This window comes from Cyprinodon tularosa, unplaced genomic scaffold (genome assembly GCF_016077235.1).
Source record: "Cyprinodon tularosa strain WSP-4 unplaced genomic scaffold, ASM1607723v1 ctg1390, whole genome shotgun sequence".
In the NCBI taxonomy this organism is placed as follows: Eukaryota; Metazoa; Chordata; class Actinopteri; order Cyprinodontiformes; family Cyprinodontidae; genus Cyprinodon; species Cyprinodon tularosa.
In genome coordinates this window covers 18,706-35,556 of record NW_024038211.1, presented here as the reverse complement: position 1 = coordinate 35,556, position 16,851 = coordinate 18,706, and the positions used below count along the sequence as shown (strand labels likewise).

The 16,851-nt window shown below is 33.6% G+C and overlaps 1 protein-coding gene across 1 annotated transcript; it reads right to left on the bottom strand.

The window, feature by feature from the left end:
- Positions 1-1,098: 1,098 nt before the first annotated feature.
- On the bottom strand, positions 1,099-15,402 carry LOC119778806. Its single transcript, XM_038278185.1, has 7 exons — positions 15,312-15,402; positions 14,238-14,361; positions 13,255-13,442; positions 12,712-13,177; positions 7,537-7,635; positions 3,359-3,552; positions 1,099-3,246 (listed from the first exon to the last, which is right to left on the bottom strand). The coding sequence occupies exons 2-7, from the start codon at positions 14,325-14,327 to the stop codon at positions 2,748-2,750; spliced, it is 1,536 nt and encodes a 511-aa protein (XP_038134113.1). The 5' UTR covers positions 14,328-14,361; positions 15,312-15,402; the 3' UTR covers positions 1,099-2,747.
- Positions 15,403-16,851: the final 1,449 nt, after the last annotated feature.

Sequence of the window (16,851 nt, the reverse complement as noted above, 5' to 3'; positions counted from 1 at the left end):
GCTAATACTGTTTAATACTATTTCCCATCAGGTGCTTTGCAGACAGTAAAGCTGTTAATGGTTTGTGAGACCTCTCAATTTCTGCAGTGTAATTCCATTAATCATAAAGTAGGTAAATAATGAAAAATAAGTTGGACAACCTATGGTGCTAATTTTCTTTAATCTACTCTCCTGAAATGTCATTAAACAGTTGCAGAATAATAAGTTAACCTTGTATATAAGATGGATGAGCATTTAAGAACCCTTAAATCAATATCCAGGTTTTATTGTTTACTGTAATTTGTGGCTTTTTCAGTGTTGTCATTCTCTACAGTAAAACTAGTTTTGCAAATGAATGGTGGGAGAAATAGACAAACTTAAGAAGTTGTGGTGATTTTCAATTTTTTATTGAACTGAGAAAAATGTAGGGGGAATGAACGTCCCAAAATGTTGCCTTTGTCACTGAAGGTTTTGCATATTCACCTTATAACCAATAACTAACGTATGTTGGACTGTTGGAGAATTTCTTGCTGCTTGCATAATCTTGTATTTAAAATTTTCAAAATACATTTTATTTATCAAAATGATAATGAAATTTAGCAGAAAGTCTGGTGTTCTCTCCTTGAAAAGTGATGAGGTAATCAGCAGTAAAGGAAATTTGACCAATAATTGGGTCACAAGCTACACTATCAAGTTTTCTTTAAGGCATTACACATTGTCAGGATAGGATTTATACAAAGGTAACACACAAATCCATAATTTTTAAATAAAAGATACTGAACTATTCTTGCATTGTTCTTAAAATGGATTTAAAATAGAAAATATAAATGTAAAAGTATCCATAGAAAAAATACACTTTGCAGCAAATTTAAGAGCAAAGGCTGTACAACTTCATATTCATATAACCCAACAGTTCAGCGAAAATCATTAATGTGACCTATGCCTGTAAGGGCCAAATCTTTGGCAGTTTGCAGTTTATAATAACCATGTATGCTAAATCAAAAATAAAGCTAAATGCATCAAAGGAGCTGTAGTTACTGCCTATAAAATTGGGAGAGTTATAAAGCTTTTCCAAACCGTTTAAAGTAAAAAAACAAAAAAACATGTTTCTACCTGCAGAAAAATAATACAAGGAAAACAGCAGCCGATCTGCATGCAATTCAAAATAAATCTACCCAAAAATTTACACTTTACAGTGGATAGAAGGATAAACCAGAAGCCCCTTTCTTAGAATGTATAGGCCAAAGCTAGCTTGTTAAAGTAAAGGTAGATAATAAGAAAAGCTGAATGAGATCGATTCAAAGAGAAATGTCTTTTTTCTCTAAACACATTGTCGATGTTTGCACTTCAATCTAAATATACACAAATCTAATAGATTATTGTACTTTGGTCAAATTAGACCAAAGTATATTCAATAGTCAAGCATGGTGGTGGAGGGCTGATGGTTTGGGCTTCCTTTTCTGCTGACATGTATTCACTGTGTTAACAATGAAGTTATTGGGTATAGTTTGTAATGTTAAGCAGTCAAAACTTAATTGCAATATTTATGGTTATTTAGCATGTTTTAAGAGAACAATAAGGGAGTCATTTTTTTGCCGTATATCATTCATCTATTTATAAGAATCAAAGTTCACTAAATATTTAGATTCTCAGTTAAAAGATTTGTTAGCAAGCTAAATATTTATTTTCCAAACTAAATGTTTATTATGTTGATTAGTTATTTTATAAAGTAAATTCTTAGTTTGATAAATAAATATTTATCTTGTGTCAGGTTGTGTGGAGGTTTTTAGAGGATCCAAATGCAGAGAAGGAAGCTGAGATGGTTTCTTGCAGATTTAATTACCAACGGTGGCAATTGAAGCATAAATCCAAAAATAACCGAATAAGGGATAAAGGAATGATAACAAAGGAGAACACATGAGGAGGGAATGAAGATAATTCAGCCCTCAGTAACTGCAGAAGAGGAGTAAAAATACCAAGCAGAACAAAGAATGGAGTAATCAACTGATTGGGAGCAGGTATGGACAGAGGGAACTCGAAAGGAGCTAAGGGAAAATAGACTGACACAATAGGGTAACAGAGAGTAAAAAAGAAATACATAAGAACTCAAATACAATCAGAAAAACAGCTAGAATGACACAAAATTAAATTGAATACAATGAACAAAAAAAACCCATAAAGACATTAATCAAAGTATAACTGAAATCTCAAAAAGAAAATTTAAACAGAGCTAAAAAGTGCACAATCATGACAGTTTGCAGTTAAAAAATATGAAGCTAGCGCCGTGGATGGTCTGCCAGTCCATCGCAGGAAGAATATTTAGTTTGGTAAATAAATACTTAGCTTGCTGACAGTTTTATAAATGACAACCTAAATATTTAATTTCAAACTTAGATTTTTATAAATAACTCAATGACATATTGAAAAATTTACTTCGGAAAAAAAACATTATTTTTATTAAAACACACTAAATAACCATACGTATTGCTTCTCATTTTTGACAGCTTAACTTTACAAACGGCACCCCATATGAACCGCCGTATTATAGGTTTAAGTCTGTCCATCTGGGGAAATTAACCTAATTTTCCAACTCAGCAAATAAATGTTACAAAAAATTAGAGATATTTCCAGGCTTGAAACAACAGCCAATGGTAAGTCACAAAAACATTTGTATATATTTTTGTATATTCAGGCATAAAGGGGTTAAAGTCCCATTGGATTTGTTCTTAGACAGTGTTAATTTCTTCTATTAACTATCTGAGCCAAACTCAAGCAGATAAACTGCTGTCATCTACTGCAGAGGTTTCCATCTTACAGCAGCAGAGACATGATAGAAAGTCGTCAATAGGTCCTTTGCGCATGAAAACAAACAGAAATAGATCAATGAAAGGACTGAGAAGAAACAAGGTCACTAAAACCTGTTGTTCATAATATCGATCAGAAGGTATATAAGAAATAAAGCCAATAGTTGGTGGAACAATTGTTAGGGTGTAGTTAACTATCAACAGAAACATAGTCCCCACAATTCTACGTCTTCCCTCAGGAGATACTGAGGTAGCTCTTGGCAGAGAAAAGAAGGTTCCAAGTGGACAGATGATGAACATGGGTGAAGGAATCAGAGCAAAAACAAAGAAGATCAATCTCTGATAAAAAAATATCAAAAGAGGGAAAAGCACAATGCAGAGGATCCAGACCAAAATACAGATAATCGCAGATGTCTTTGTTTGTCTGATGAACTGCAGCTTTGGCCAGATAATGAAGAAACACCTACAAAACAAAAAGAGGAACCCAGTGAATAACCATGCCCAGAATCTGGTACTCCACAATAACAGGATTACACAGTTTCGGATTTTAATTTTGCAGAAAGATGTGTTCTTACCTTTCCAGAGCAATAATCACTCTGAAGTAGAGACTAGCCATTGCATTAGCACCGTAGATAATAACACATGTGGAATTTATGTCATCTAAATCTTTTAGGTTATTAGTTGCAATAAAAATCAGAGTGATGAGTTGGATTAGATTAGCAATAAGCAGGTTCACATAGTAGGCAACTGGATGCTGGTCCAAATATACCTGCAAGAAACAGTCAACAAAACTCACATTATTGCTGTTTAAAACACAATTTGTAGAAAATTTGCATCAGGGGGAGAATTCAATTATTGGTTATTAATGAAAAATTAGCCATCATGCAAATATTTTTGTAAAACTCTCCAATCAGTGCATAATACTTTCAAAAGAGATTAGTCGCATTAATTGAACGACAAGAGTTGATGAATGTCAAATAAAAGCTAAAATATTTACAAATATTCTATGATTTTTTTTTTAAGTTTTAAGCTTTTTCCACCAAACAACATTATTAAGAATTGTGGTGAGAAAGAAAAATCACTTTCCTGTTAATTCCCTTTTACATATATTGATTTATTAGTGCTGGGTTTCATTCAATCAGACCAGAGTATTTCTTTTTTCTAACTAGAACACGGTAAATATGGAGGTAGGAGGCTGTTAGTTTTACTCCAAACAATAATCAATTTATTGAGTAGTTAAAAACTGCATAGGTATCTCATTTTAGACGAGCAGACCTTATAAGGAGAGAATAGACCATTTGTGCTCCAGTTCATTTAAACTCTTATTCAAACTACCAACAACAGACCACATTTGACTGTCATATTTCTGGGCTGGAAAGAGAGGGGGGTTCACTCCAGATACCATCGAATAACATCTAAAAGAAACATTTTAGACTAGGTGAATGTTTGTTTCAAAAAACTTCTGACCCTAATATGCATATAGGTTAGGGCTGGGTACCGAACTTCGGTTCTTTTATGGTACGGACCGAAATGCTTCGGTTCTACAGAGTATCGAACATGCCTCATCCTTCGGTACCAAGTTTCGGTGATTGGCTGTAACACTTAATGTGATTGCATCATCCAGGAAAAATACACAGGTGGTCACGCCTACAGCCAGGGTTCATGTGTATCTGTTGTGAACTGGTTGCGAGCGTCATGGAACCCCTTTAAAATGCCCTCCAGGTCAAAAGTGCGGCTTCACTTTATTAAGACTGATGCCAATAGTGCGCAATGCAATACATTGTGCACGGAAACCATTTAAGAGCAGAAAGTTGCTCGGTGTTTGACTGCAAGAAGAGCGGACCGCAGCCGGCGCCACCATTCTCCTCTCAGCAGCCCGTGGGCAGAGCAAAGCCAGAGCGCAGTGAATCATGCTGCTTTCAAACTGGATGCAGCAGGAGCTGCAAAATCGCGTCTGCTGCTTCCTTTTTTGCTGCTTGTACCAGCTTCTGACGCGCGGCTGAAGAAGCTTTGCTGCTCTGGCTGCGCGGTCGAAAAGTGGCTCTGACGCGCGTTGGGTGGAGCTACTCTATCCTTTCTTTGCCTTGCAGCTATATTTGCTGTGATCAGTGGGAATAAAGTAGTTTTATTATGTTTTTAATTGGGAAAATCCACCTGAAAACTTAATCAGTGCAGTCAGTTCATTCTGCCTTCCAATATTTCTGTCGGAGCGGCTCAGACCCCCACATACCAGCGGTGCGCTCAAGGGCGTAGGTTTGATTTGAACTTTGGTAGGGACACTATTGGCCTGGTGTCATTGGTGCTATGCAATATGCATGTCCTTTTTTATGCTCAATGTGAGCATCCGTACTGATAAGAGGAATTCATTGTTAAAAGAGAAAAACATTTTGCTCCATTAATAACAATGTTATAAGCTCTACACTCATTAGATGCTGTTTATCAATGTTTGAAGTATCACCGGCTCTGATGAATGTGGAATTAGGACTGTTTTCCACTTTGAAAATGGTTTCATTTGAACGACTAAGAGAGAAGGTAAATACAGTATTTTCTTTTGAAGATACAGAATAGTGCACAGTTAAACCCCACTCTAATATTTGTACCTACCATTCTCTCTCTGTATCAAGCAAAATAATACATTCATTAAAATATTAACTTCACTATAAAAGTTGAACGTCTGGGCTGTAGTTACTCTGTGTCGCACATTTCATGTATTTCATCTGGGACTGAAAAAAATGAATCATATTAATTAATTATTTCAAAAACTGTCAACTAATTTAGTAAGTGATTCATCATTAACTGGAGAATAGAGACTTTAAAACATACAGTAATATAAATGTAAAATGTGCCTTTCCCCACAGAGCAACCCACTTAGATCAGTTATTATATCAAAATTGTAAAAATAAAAACAAAAAAATGAAAACAGTAATATTAACTAAATATCGGTAAAAAAGAAACCCTCACATTTTCTTTTTTAGGTGGCTGTGGCTAAGAATCAGAAATGTTGATGCTTACAGCCTTTATTTGCCCATTTTCCCAGCAGTCTTCAGAACTCCTGGCTGACTCAGAATATTTCGTTTTATAAAAGGAAAAAAAAAAGGTTTTTGTTTTTTAGTGTACATGATATTCATTTTTTTTATTGGGACTAGTTTTGTAGCCTAATATTAATTGTAGTAACCGCAGCATTCTAGTGTGAATAAATTTTCAATGTTGTGCTCCAAGCACAGGCTGACTAGAAAACAGCCAATCAGAGAGAGAGAAGGCGGAACTTAAGGCAGACCAACCAATGAGAGTTGAGTTAAACAGCGCAGCACAGTTCCATGCGCTGCTACATGAAAGGGACAGGAGAGACCAGGCAGAGGAGCTGTGAGAGAAAAAGAAGCCTCTGCTGCAACAACTACTGCTGTAAATTATAAACATGTTGCTCACATCCAATTATTGGTAGGGACATTTAGGTTGGTTCAAAATTTTGGTAGGGACATGTCCCTGTGGTCCCTATGCAAACCTACGCCCATGGGTGCGCTGTCAATAGGATCCCATTCAACGGGCTTGTTTGTCAGACATGGTAATTTTTCTAAAGGAAATCTGCTAAGTAAAAAGGTCCTCACAATGTAACAGTGAATATTGAACATTGATTTTTTTTTTTGTAAGAGGAAAAATGTAAATGGAAAAATCAGAGCTTAAAATAAAACTCAAGATTTGTACTTTTTTATGTTGTGTAATTTTCTTTTTCTTCGAATTGCTTTTATAAAACTGGTATGGAAAAAGTATCATTCAGGAACCGGTATCGAAGTGAAGGTATCGGTATTGGTACCGGAACCGAACATTTTTGAACAATACCCAGCCCTAATATAGGTCGTTTTTAAAAAGCTCATTATTGATAATAAAGTCTAACTTAATATTTAAAAACAACAACCAAATGCCCCAATGGGCGCAATAAATAGGAAGCATAATTAAAATAACCAAAAGTTGTGCATCAACAAGAATGATCACTTTAACACTGTCTTTCTCTTGTGTATTATTTGGCTAAAATAAACCTATTCATTATTTTGTGATGTCATTTGTTATTGATAACGTTTCCATAAAAATAGGAAATAATTGCAATACATCTTAATGATATTCCTCAAGTAAGAGTTATTATTTTGTCATTATTTTGTCAATTAGTCAATTTAAATATTTTTAACTATTTTCGAAATAGCTTTAAGACAGTTACTGTTTTTTATGATTTTGGATATTGGGATATAGGACTCAAACTTCATTTATTAATGTCTTAAAACGTTTTCCTTTTAATCTAGTGGCCCCGGCATTAACCCTGAAAAGGCAGAGATGGAAATCTGAAAACAAAAAAGATCAAATATCAGGATTGATTATTAGATACTAAGGAAATAGCATTAACAATAAATCAATTGTATTTGTTCTGTCACTGTTATTAAAGTTTCATCTTTAACAAAACTAAGATTATGATGACATTTCTAACAGAGATTAATTTGTCCCCTTTTTAAAAATGGTAATTAAACATATTCTACATTAGAAGCCACAAAAGCTTGGTAACATATATATTTCTGGGCATTTAAAATTTATATTTCTGTTTGTATGATTAAGGAGGAAATTGAAGATTTTCTTTTCCTCACATTCAATAAATAGACAGTCTAGAAAAAAAGTGTTTATTTATTGAGTGAGAAATCCTGTGCCTGGGAATACACACAAACAGTTTGAACAACAATTAAAATATTACACTACTTTCTAGATTACTCACCATAAAACACAAACCGACGGCCAGCAAAGTGAAGGGAAAACAGACACGGATGTCCATCCAAATCATCACGTTAAGATAATCTTCAAACATTGTTTTGATTTACTCTGGAGAAAAAAAATTTTTTTTTAAATATTGTACATTTCACATCAGAATTTACATTCTCTTTTGAAATGATCAATAAATGTTAATATTTAAATAATAGAGCTCCTGAAAAAAATCACCTTTTCTGACCTGTGAAATAGACAATTCGGGTTTTTTTGGGTTTTTTTTTAACTCTACTAAAAAAAACAAATCCTCATCAGATGTTAATAAGATAAAAAAGAATCAAAATTACACTTTGAAAAAAAAAATTAATTAGAAATATAGTTTTAAGGTTTTTTTTTCCTTCTTATAAGATTCTCACTATTCAATGCCATTTGACTATAGTAACACCGCATGCATTTTATTTTTTCTAATATTTTATTTAATAAAGACTTGTTAAACTAAGATAATTATATTGCTAATGCAGAGGATGTCACACTGCCCTGCATTTTATCAAATCCTAATAGGTATTTAGTCGTTATTTAAGGGTCTGCATCACAATGAGACCTGTAGCACTTCTGTTTTCTCCAGGAGACACAGCATTCCCTGACCATTAGATTAATATTTATTATATAATGAACTCGTCTTAAATAAGAATCTAGAATCTTTGGAAGTCCAAACTTTTCTGACACAAAAAACTAAAACACAGTGAACGTAACAAGAGGGACAATTACCACTAAAATCAGAAATGACTAATCCTGTCATTAAAAACAAGCTAGTGCTTGATCACCACTGAGGAGTTTACTTGTATTTACACGTAGTAACTTTTAATTCGAAAAACAAAAAGAAAAAAATCTATTTTCAATGCAAACAAGGGACATGTTATGCTTTACCACATCAATGAACCGTCATAAAACAGGAAAAAAAAAAATATTCATCCTGCTTCTTTGAAGTTTTCCCTCCTAAAAAACTGACAAAGTTTTTCTTATAAGACATGTGAGAATAGAGGTGGTTTGAGGGAAGGGGCAGCTGGGTATTTTAGGGTAACAGGGTGGAAAGTTGACCCATGGAAAGTAATTTCAATTTAAAAATTTCGGATTAAAAAACATTTTGATATGGAAAGAAAACATTGGAAGTACACTACTACCAACTTAACTATTTATAAAATTCTATTACTGGTTTTGGAGAAAATGAAAACGGGACAAGGCGATTAAACCAAGTTTAAATTAAATTAGATTTAATCATTTTAAAATACAGTTATTTATGTTAATACATTCATATTTATATTAGGGCGTATTCAAACATAATAATTAAATATGTATTTATATTAGTCCATATTGTAAAATAATATAGCCCATTATGGCACAAAACACTTAAAAGGCACTGAATACTAGGAAAGACCCATAATTATTTACTAGAATTATCTGTGGGAAAATCATAATTTTAATGTTTCAGCAGAATTTTGTTCAAACTGAAGTATAATTTCTACCATTCTGATAAAACTTGAACTCAAATGATGAACCTCAATATCTTATTTCTGATAATAATGAATATTTTACTCACCACTCTGTTGCTGAGGATGTTTTTCAGCTGAGCAATCCAGCAGCTAAAATCAGCAGCTTTGCAATAGTGATGTGATGGTGGGATTATTATAAAAGTATTCTAGATATGTTTAAAAACTTAATCCTCTGACAGCACCTGCAGTCAAATGATATTCATACTTACATTTTCACAGCTGTATGTTTGACCACAAGATTTTTTTTTCCAAGTGGTTTTTCTTCTCTAACTTTGAGCTTCACTGTGGTGAGATGAGTGGCAGGAAGCTCAGATATGATCAAAATACATCAGGAAACTTGCTGAGAAAATCTGCATGTGTACAAATTAAAGCTTTCACGAAACCAAAGAAAAAATATTTAAAAAAATATTTGCTAACTACGTGTGTGCTAAACCCAGATGCCCTTTACCTTTGGCAATGTAGCGTTTTACAGACGATGGAGGATGTTTCTCCAGTTAGGTCTTCACTGCACTCTATTCCTCACCTTTTATGACTTCATATAAAATCTTTGAATTTAATTTAAGTCATTAAATGACCTTTTTTTCCACCCAATTCCTTTGACCAACTGCACATGCGCTCCCCTACCTAATTAGTTTTATTGGTTGAGCAGAGGCTGTTGAAGTAATTACAGTTGACCAACACATACCTAAACATAACCTAAACCAAATTCATCTTGGAGAGAATGACTCTGAGGAAAGCAGCAATTAGAAAGGTTTTAATAAAATATATTCTTTGGCGCTGGGGCCCAGGCAGAAGACTTTGATGCTTTGAATCAACATTTGCTTGGATGAGTAACTTAGGAAAAGATTAAAGTAGTCTTCCCAATGGGGCCCGGAACCCTGGTGGTGGAATTAGGAAGAAAAGTGGGACTGAGGATTCCCTGACAGTGAGGGAGGAGATGGGATGGAGGTGGGTGAGCGTCCACTGGTGTGAAGGGTAGAAGCAAGGCCAGAAGCCAAATGAGGGGAATCTTTAAAGATGATTGGCTTCGGAGGAAGTGTGGGACAACAGCTGATGCCCCAGATGATAAGAGTCTTCCAGATTGAATTGTTTCTTAAGCTACATTTCACACTTTGGCCCTAAACCTAACCCAATAACAGAACTTCTCCTCTAATGGGGGCCAGATGTTTGTTCCCACAAATACCTTTAAGTACCAAAAATGTACCATATTTCTGGAAAATTGTTTCCACCAGGTAACCAATACAGGAACACACACATACCAAACAAAATGACAGAAAGATTCAAGAGCAGAAGATCAATTTTAATTTATTAGGATTTTTTTTTTTTTTTTTTAATTTATCATCTACAACACATTTTAACAGACTAGTGTAACATCAGAATCAGGTCATTTATAATATCCAAAATTTATTGAACAAATTAAACAGTTTCCTTATTCTTACATTTTGTTACAGCTCATTTTCTTTAGATCAGTGGTGAGAGGCAACACTCTCATGTCTTGCTATATAATAGTGAGGACAATGTGTGGACCCCAGTTGACTTCCATTGATTTATGGTCATTTTTAACCCTTTCTAAAGCCTTACCCTATAAAAAAACCCTAAAGATAACCATTACCAGTGTATATACCTCACCCTAACCCAATTAACACCTTAGGCCTAAACCTAACCTAGAAAAAGAGCTTGTGGCGGCTGACCAAAACATCCTCACTTTGTAAAAAAAAATGTCCTAACTCCAAAGGTTAGAAACTGAATCTTGTCCTCAGTTTTCTTCTAAAACAGGCACACACACACATACAAATATATACTACAGTTAATTTTCCTGCTATCATCACATGCAAAGTACGTAAAACACAAATATACCAGCAAAACAAAATGTATTAACCTTTTAACACCCACCCTTTTTTGCATACCCAAATGGAAAAGAAATAACTGAGGAAGTGTAAACCCAAATTACATGTGTGATAAATCATTTGAAAACCTTCTAGATTCTGAAAATATAAATGAATATAGTGTGAGTAAGACACAGGCAAACTGCATCAGTTCAAACATGACTCAAAGTTCTTTTTTTATTCTCCAAAATAATAGGTCTTTTTGAACAACAGTAATAAAGACATGCTTGAGAATAGGCATGTCTCAGTATATGACGTTTATTCTACACCATGTCAACCACAAATGCAGAAAATGTCAGACCTCTAGCTGCAACAGTTCCAGAGGTGAGGGGCTTTGAACTTTTGATGTCAGCGTCTCCAAACCTCTCCTTATGTGCCAGATTGTGCAAAATGATTTTAATCAAATATTTGACCCATAAAATAACAGTAAAGCATTTTGATGGCCAAAAAACATTGACGAAGCAAGTTTTTTTCCCCCTTTATTTCAGCATCGATGTATATAACAAAATGTAACTTTTATAAACCAAAAAAAAACAAAACATAAAACATAAAAATCTGTAAAAAAAATAGTGAAACCACTGCTTTTTAAGCAAAAATAAGCCCCACTGCCTTATCTTAGCTGTATTTTTATTTTTGGCCTTAGGCATTGTAATAAAAGAAAATCAGCGTTCAAATTTTAAAAAAATCATAGTTTTGTTAGTAATCTGCTTCGAACTGTGCGCACTGATCCAGTCTCAGCAAGGTATTCTACTCTTATTTATACATTTAATAAAGGCCAAGGGTCATAAAATAAAATCTAAAGATGAATGTTATACGCTTTGTTATGCTATACCACTTGTTTATATCAGAATGGGAAAACAAATTTGAAAACTTCTATCAGCTGCATGTCTGGTAGAACAACTGTTGACATTGGTGCTAAAAAAAGAACAATCTTTTGTATTTTGTCTTTGGTTCTATTGAATTTTTCAAAAGTAAAATAAATATATATATTTAAATATAAACCAGACTTCAAAATCTTGTTGACCTTCGTTCTACAGGCAATTATAGAAGAAATTGATCTGCTTTATTGTAAAAAATGAGTTAAATTTCTTTTAAACAAATTCATAACAGTTATTCTAAGCTGTCAACATATCTGCTTTGGGCAGCAAGACAATTAACTTCTAAGCTCTTTCTATTTTTTGTAGTACACACTTATATGTTTGACTTATGTAATTTTAGGTAACTAAAGGGTATACAGGTTAAAACGGGTTGGGAAGAATTATGTCAAAAATAAAAGTTGTAGCATTTCTAAAGAGCAATTATAGACCAAACTTCTTTTACAGTGCACATAGTTCTGCTCATACACATAATGGATAAATGCAGTTAAGAAAAAATTAATACAGGTTTAAAACAAATCTGCAGTATTGTGATAAAGGTTTATAGCCAAAAGTATTAAAATATTCGACATGAGCCTAAGAACCTTTGGAAGCACTTCTTTCAATTGGAACTGGACCCTAATGGTGTATGATGTTATTGGCTGGTTTAAATGTTGCAACAAACTTATAATATTCCTAAATTTCTATTAATTTATCATATACATTGAAAAAAACATTAAAAACATCAGTTGGGCAACCACTTAAAGGCAAACAACTTTATATATGTACATATATACAGTTTTGTTTTAAAGTTTACACATCCTTCCTTTAAAGATAGATATATTTGTGTTATATATTTTTATTCATTATATCTTTACAATAAGTTTTCATTCCCTACTGTTTCTCTTTCCTTCAGTGACTCCCGTTCTGCAGCTGCAGAAACACTGCAGCAGCTTGTCAAGTTTTTATACATAAAGAGAAACAGAATTAAGTCCATGAAAGGACTTAACAGAAAAAAGCACAAGGAGATTTTTTGTTTGAGACGAAACCCGAACAAATAATAAATTAGAGGAAGAACCATTAAAGAGTAAACACAGAACAACAGAAGTAAACTTCCAATAATTCTTTTTTTTTCTCTGGCAGAGACGGAGGTGGCTTTGCGCAGGTTTTTGATGGTGAGAGTGAGGCAGAGGATGAACACTGGAGCAGGAATAAAGGGGAAAATACAGAATAATAAAAATAGTCCAAGATGTATAAAAACAGGAAAAATAACTACACAAAAAACCCAGATCAAAAGACAGAACAGGACAGAAACTTTTGTTTGTCTGATGAAGTGAAGCTGTGGCCAGGAGATAAGAAAATATCTGAAACAAAAGAGGAACAGTCAGTATTATTGACCCTGAACATGTCAATGCAAAACACTGAAAGTTATGTTTTTTACCTCTCAAGAGCAATGATTGTTCTGAAGCAAAGACTGGCTAATGCACCACAGCCGAAAACAATAGGAAATTCTGTATTGGATTGATACTCATTTATCTTCGTCATTAAGGCAACCATAGCACCCAGCTGGACAAGGTTTGAAAGCAGAAGGTTCATGTAGTAGGTGACGGGAGCACCATCTAATCGCACCTGCAGGAAACATCCGTTTAGAGGCATTAATGTTTCAATTATACAGTGAGGCAAAAATAAATAAGACCTTATATAAGATCTAAGTACTTCAACAGAGGGAGGAAAATAATCATTCCATGACTTCACGCTATTTATTATTATAGAAGAGAGGTGTTTATTATTATCTTGGTGATCATGAAGTGCATAAATCACTAGATCGAACTAAAATAAAATATCGTAACTACAAAAGTAAAAGTTTTCAAGCAGATATTGATTTGTATTCAAGCTTTGACTGAGTAATTTGTGTGGCTGTCAGGCAGATCATTCCCACTTTGCATGCAATATTGTTCCAATTCAGAAAGCCTTTATGAGGTTTGAGAGACTCATAATTCTCTCTCTCTCTCTCTCTCTCTCTCTCTCTCTATATATATATATATATATATATATATATATATATATATATATATATATATATATATATATATATATATATATATATATATATATATATATATATATATATATATATATATGGATCAGTTCTTCATATCCTTTATGTAGAGGTTCAGAAACTGCTCTGGTTTGTAACAGAATCACTGTTCACTTTCACGGCTTCCTGATAGAAGCCTGCAGTGGTCAGTTAAACAAAATCAGCAACAGAGATCAACAAAATAAAATGAATATGAAACTGATAGAAAATTTACTCATCCAATTTTTTATCCCTGCTACTCATGCTATCCCTACTGATTACATTGTTAATATTTATTTTTCTACTTAACAAAACACAAATATGAAATTATGATGCTATCAACATACTGCACCACTCAAAGCGATGACCATTAATGTGAAGGGGAGACAAACACGGATGTTGACCCACATCATCCCAAGGACAGATGCTGATTTCATGTTCTGTTTTGTGATATTTCCTTTAAAAGTGTTCCTGTTAGAAAGAGAAAACAAAACAAAAAAAAACAAAATGTTATGAAAAGAAAACAATATTTCGATTTTTTCTACATATGTTACAATCATAATTTTTCAGACCGTAACATTTGGTTACAGTGACCTGTGGTTTATGTAAAAATAACGGAAATTTTAAAATGTTCTTTAATCTCTTCTGTCAAAATTTTAAGACTTGGATATGATGCTGCAGCATAAAATTCAGAACAATTTAACTTCCAGCTCTGTTACTCCAAATGTTTTTCACCGTCAGACCTTTAGTTCTCGAGTAACTTTTAGTGAAAAATTTAATGTGACACACACAAAAAAAAAACATTTTTAGAAATGACAGAGTAATGCATACATACCACGCAAGTTTGGTTCTAGGTATTCACAGATACACACTAATACTAAATACTAAGCAGCAGCTACAGATACCACCCTGATTAAGATTGTGGAATCAACATAAGTTTTATCTTAAAAACATGGATATCTAAGTGATACCTGCTGCTCTCCACGTTTTCTTTATACATTTACTTTGGCTGTCTGTTGTCTTCTTTTTGCTGCTGGTATGTTCTCTGTTTTTTTGCATCTCTTCTGAAGTGGAAGCAGAATTCTAGGAGTTACTCTATATCTTCTGTTGTTTATTTTTATTCTATTTTCTCTTTTCATGTGCTTTTTCCTGTCTCTATGTGTTTCTCTATGCCATTAGTTCTTGTCCCCTCTTTCTTTCTTATCTCCCGTTCTGTTTCACTGCCTGTTGTATACAATTTTGCTCCCTAAATTATTTTCAACAAAGTTTACAAGTACCAGGCAAACGCTTATGGCATCAACCATTATGGGCTATTATCTAGATCTGGGACATCAATTCCCAGAGCTATATTGGCAAATGAGGACATGAAAAAATTACTAAATAGGCTAAACTAATATATGTCTTAATAATTTCATACTCACCTTAAGGAGAAATTAAGACCAGCTACGTGTTAGGAACAAACTTTTCTGAGGTCAAACGTGTTCGCATGAATTCAGTCTGCTCTGCAAAAATAACTTTATCTCTAAATCGGTGCGGTGAGGTGGGTGGCAGGAAGTTAAGTTAAACACCAACATGCAAAAAAAAAAAAAAAGGTGAGAAAACAATTCTACTTGCAAACTTAGATTCTGTTTGCAAATTTCTGATGCATCTTTATTATTACATTATGCTTTATTATATATAATTAAAGCTACAGAAGTCATGGTTTGGTTGATTTAGTTTTATTCTGGGCTTATTGATACATCACTAAACATGATCAAATAAACTTTGATGTTAAAGTCTGAAAAACAGACCAACGGTACTAAGTAGTCTGTACTTTTTCATTTCACAAACTATGATGAGAAAATTTAATTAATCTCGGAATATTTAAAATTCATGCTTTTTATTGACATCTGTTGTGTTGTCTGCTGCTGCACTCAGTAATTTGCCAGATGTGCGATCAGCTTCATTTAGCTCAGCTCTTTACCTACATTTATATTCTTGACTTTCATGACAAGCCAGATTATTGAGAGCCTTGTTGTTTATAGATGTCAGTGTCCCTTGCCTGCATCTCCACATTTTTACATCACGTTCTATTTTTGAGATTTTCCCCATCAGCTTTTAGCATTCTGGACTGATCTTTAACCACAAAACATTCTGCCTTTTTTGTTTAATACTATAACTACTGGAGTGGTGCCAAATATGGTGCCACTTATTCCTTTAAAGCCCAAGGTTGTGCCTAAAGGCGGCTGTGAACAGTCCGGCTTAACTCAATGTTGTTGTTTTTTTTGTTTTTTTAATACGTCTCTACTCAGTGGGGCTAGAAAAAATGGACAGGAGTCCAAAAGTGCTTTAAAGTGATAAATACCACTCCTCAAAGGAGTAGATAGTCCGATCCATGTTGAAAATAAATGTTTTATATATATTTTTTTTAATTGTTTGGCAAGATTAATATTATTATTTTTAACATAATAATAGTTCTTAATAGTTTCTGTTACATCTGCTTGCTGCCTTCTAACAGTTTCTGTTTTACCGTCCTTCTGCTTTTATGGAATTAATCCAACTATATGCTGTCACCTTTACCGGTACCAGTTAATTAAAAAACAGAAAAGATATACAGTATTTAAAAACGATAGGCCCATTGCAATAGCAAGGGTGCTGTTTAAAGTTTTAGAAAAAAAGAATTTACAGTACATCGATTCCAAAAATATGTTCATACCACTGATGAATAATTAGGTTTTGAAAATAAATTCTTGATATATGTTTCTATGATCTGAAGGAGGCAGTAACAGCTCCTCTCAACAATTTAAATGTCACATAGTATGCTGGTTAATACAATACAGACTAGACATCTGACCCGCATCTATGATCGAAAACTCCTGATGGAGCTACGGTCACATAATGTTTTACATCCAGACATTTTTGTCTGTTTAAAAAGCTGCAGAGTGATACGAATGGATGTAAACAAAACAACACTGAAACTTA

Bases quoted from the DNA above. Each gene is read 5' to 3' on its own strand.
- LOC119778806 (XM_038278185.1), bottom strand. From the start codon at position 14,327: ATGAAATCAGCATCTGTCCTTGGGATGATGTGGGTCAACATCCGTGTT. The intron at 13,443-14,237 runs GTATGTTGATAG...TGTTTCCTGCAG, and splicing joins TCATCGCTTTGAGTGGTGCA to GTGCGATTAGATGGTGCTCC. The intron at 3,247-3,358 runs GTAAGAACACAT...TTTGTTTTGTAG, and splicing joins GTGATTATTGCTCTGGAAAG to GTGTTTCTTCATTATCTGGC.